At 68.2% G+C, this 2,866-nt stretch overlaps 1 protein-coding gene across 1 annotated transcript; it reads right to left on the bottom strand.

The window, feature by feature from the left end:
- Window positions 1-15: 15 nt before the first annotated feature.
- LOC308187411 (host cell factor 1-like) lies at window positions 16-2,666 on the bottom strand (the record flags this gene model as incomplete). Its single annotated transcript, XM_080609560.1, has 3 exons — window positions 2,540-2,666; window positions 1,629-1,763; window positions 16-416 (listed from the first exon to the last, which is right to left on the bottom strand). Coding segments are annotated over exons 2-3 (452 nt in total), but the record flags the coding sequence as incomplete, so codon positions are not given.
- Between the last annotated feature and the right edge of the window lie 200 nt (window positions 2,667-2,866).

Here is a 2,866-nt window from a genome sequence, read left to right as displayed (position 1 = left end):
GACGGGGATGAGTACGGGGACCCCGTGGGGACGGGGACAGGTATGGGGACGTTGTGGGGACGTTTTGGGGCCGGGGACGAGAACGGGGACCCCGTGGGGACGGGGACAGGTATGGGGACGTTGTGGGGACGTTTTGGGGCCGGGGACGAGAACGGGGACCCCGTGGGGACCCGAGGGGCCGGGGCCAGGCGCGGTGACCCCGTGGGGACCCCGAGGCGCCCCCCCCCCGGCACCTTGCTGATCTTGATGGCGCAGGGCGCGCCGGGGAAGCCGGGCAGGCAGGTCTTGAAGGCGGAGACGTCGGAGAAGGGCCCGCGGCCGCAGGCGTTGAGCCCGGCCACGCGGAACTTGTACGCCGTGCCCGGCTGCAGCTCCTGGCGCTTCAGCTGCGAGTGGTCGGGGGGCGCCGCGTCCTCCTGCGGGCGGGGGGGGGACACCGGTAAGGGACGTTAAAGGGACGTGGGGACGCCCCGGGGACACCCGTACGGGACAGGGGGACGCCCCGGGGCGCTCGTAAGGGACATGAGAAGACCGTAAGGGACTTTGGGACACCCACAAGGGGCATCCAAAAGCCATAAGGGACATGGGGATGCTCTGGGACGCTCGTAAGGGACATGAGAAGACCGTAAGGGACTTTGGGGACACCCATAAGGGACATCAAAAAGCCGTAAGGGACACGGGGACACCTTGGGGACACTCATAAGGGACATCAACAGGCTATAGGGGACTCTGGGGTGTCCATAAGGGACATTTAAGGGCCATCAGAAACTTTGGGACACCGTAAGGGACAGGGGGTGGCCGTAAGGGGACATGGGGACCCCTTGGGGACACCCAGAAGGGACACTAGAAGGCCATAAGGGACTTTGGGTCACCCATAAGGGACAGGGACACCCATAAGGGACATTGGGATGCCCATAAGGGACAGGGGGATGCCTGGGGACACCCGTAAGGGACATTAAAAGGCCATAAGGGACGCACGGGCACCCTGGGGACACCCATAAGGGACAGTAACAGCCCATGAGGGACTTTAGGATGCTCGTAAAGGCCCTGGGGACCCCGTAAGGGACATTAAAAGGTCGTAAAGGAATTTGGGATGTCCCTAAGGGACACGGGGACACCCATAGGGACACCCGTAAGGTCCTGGGGACATCCAGAGGGGACGGAGGAGCACCCATAGGGGCCATGGGGACACCCAGAAGGGGACAGACGAGATGCCATAATGTCCTGGGGACACCCATAAGGTCCTGGGGACATCCATAGGGGACATAGGAGCACCCATAGGGAACGGAGGAGCACCCATAAGGGCCATGGGGACACCCATAGGGGACGGAAGAGCACCCACAGGGGCCATGGGGACACCCATAAGGTCCTGGGGACATCCATAGGGGACATAGGAGCGCCCACAGGGGCCATGGGGACACCCATAGGGGGACAGAGGAGCACCCACAGGGGCCATGGGGACACCTATAAGGTCCCTGGGGACATCCATAGGGGACATAGGAGCACCCATAGGGGCCATGGGGACACCCATAGGGGCCATGGGGGCCCACCCACAGGGGCCCTGGGGGACACCTATAGGGGACCGGAGACCCCCCCCAGGGGACCGGGGCCCCCCCCAGGGGACTCACGTCGGGGGCGGGCGCGTCGGCGGGCGGCAGGAAGAAGTGGGTGACCAGCATGGTGGTGCCCTTGATGACGCCCACGTCGAACCACTGCTGCTCCTTGCGGGGGGGCGCCTTGGGGGGCGTCGACGGGTCCGGCTTCTGGGGGGGGGACACACACACATGGCACCGGGACCCCAGCCCCGCCCAGGGGACCCCATGCGCCCCACAGATCCTCACGCGCCCCATGGATGGCCCCAGAGCCCCCCGCCCAGCCCCACGGCAGCCCCCAGACCCCCCCCAGAAGCCCCTCAGCACCCCCCCAGGGGCCCCCCCAGCACCCCATAAAAGCCCCCCACACCTCCCCGGCCCTACAACCGCCCCATGACCACCCCCCCCAGCCCCATAACGACTCCATAACCGCCCCATAACCACCCCCCCAGCCCTACAACCACCCCATAACCACCCCAAACCCCCCCAGCCCCATAACCACCCCTATAACCACCCCACAACCACCCCATAGCCCCCCCAGCCCCCCCCAGTCCCCCCCAGCCCCACAACCACCCCACAACCACCCCATAACCAACCCCCCCTAGCCCCCCCAGCCCCCCCCCAGCCCCACAACCACCCCATAGCCCCCCCCCAGCCCCATAACCACCCCATAACCAACCCCCCCAGCCCCATAACCACCCCATAACCACCCCATAACCAACCCCCCCAGCCCCCCCCCAGCCCCCCCAGCCCCCCCCAGCCCCACAACCACCCCATAACCAACCCCCCCAGCCCCCCCCAGCCCCACAACCACCCCATAACCAACCCCCCCCAGCCCCCCCCCAGCCCCACAACCACCCCATAACCAACCCCCCTAGCCCCCCCAGCCCCCCCCCAGCCCCACAACCACCCCCCAGCCCCCCCCTGCCCCCCGGCCCCCCCCTCACCACGGGCGCCCCCTCGATGCCGTTGGCCACCTCCGCCAGGGCCGCGGCCGCCTGCAGCTTGGCCGGGCTGGGCCCCACCACGGGCGGGGGGGGCACGAAGGGGCTGGGGGGGGCCAGGCCTGGGGGGGGGGGAAGGGGGGGGCACAGTCAGCGAGACCCCCCCCCCGCACCCAGGGCACCCCCAGACCCCCGGAGAGGGGGGCCTAGGGGCACCGCCCCCCCCAAAATGGGACCCCTCAAACCCAGGTGCTCCCCCCACGCACTGGGACCCCCCCCAAATATCCCAGTGCCCCCCCCCCATTAATTGGGACCCCCCCATTAATTGGG

Source organism: Anser brachyrhynchus (genome assembly GCF_964034855.1).
Source record: "Anser brachyrhynchus genome assembly, contig: SCAFFOLD_757, whole genome shotgun sequence".
Taxonomy (NCBI): domain Eukaryota; kingdom Metazoa; phylum Chordata; class Aves; order Anseriformes; family Anatidae; genus Anser; species Anser brachyrhynchus.
The sequence above is the reverse complement of the archived record's forward strand: the minus strand, read 5'-3'. Positions and strand labels throughout refer to the sequence as shown.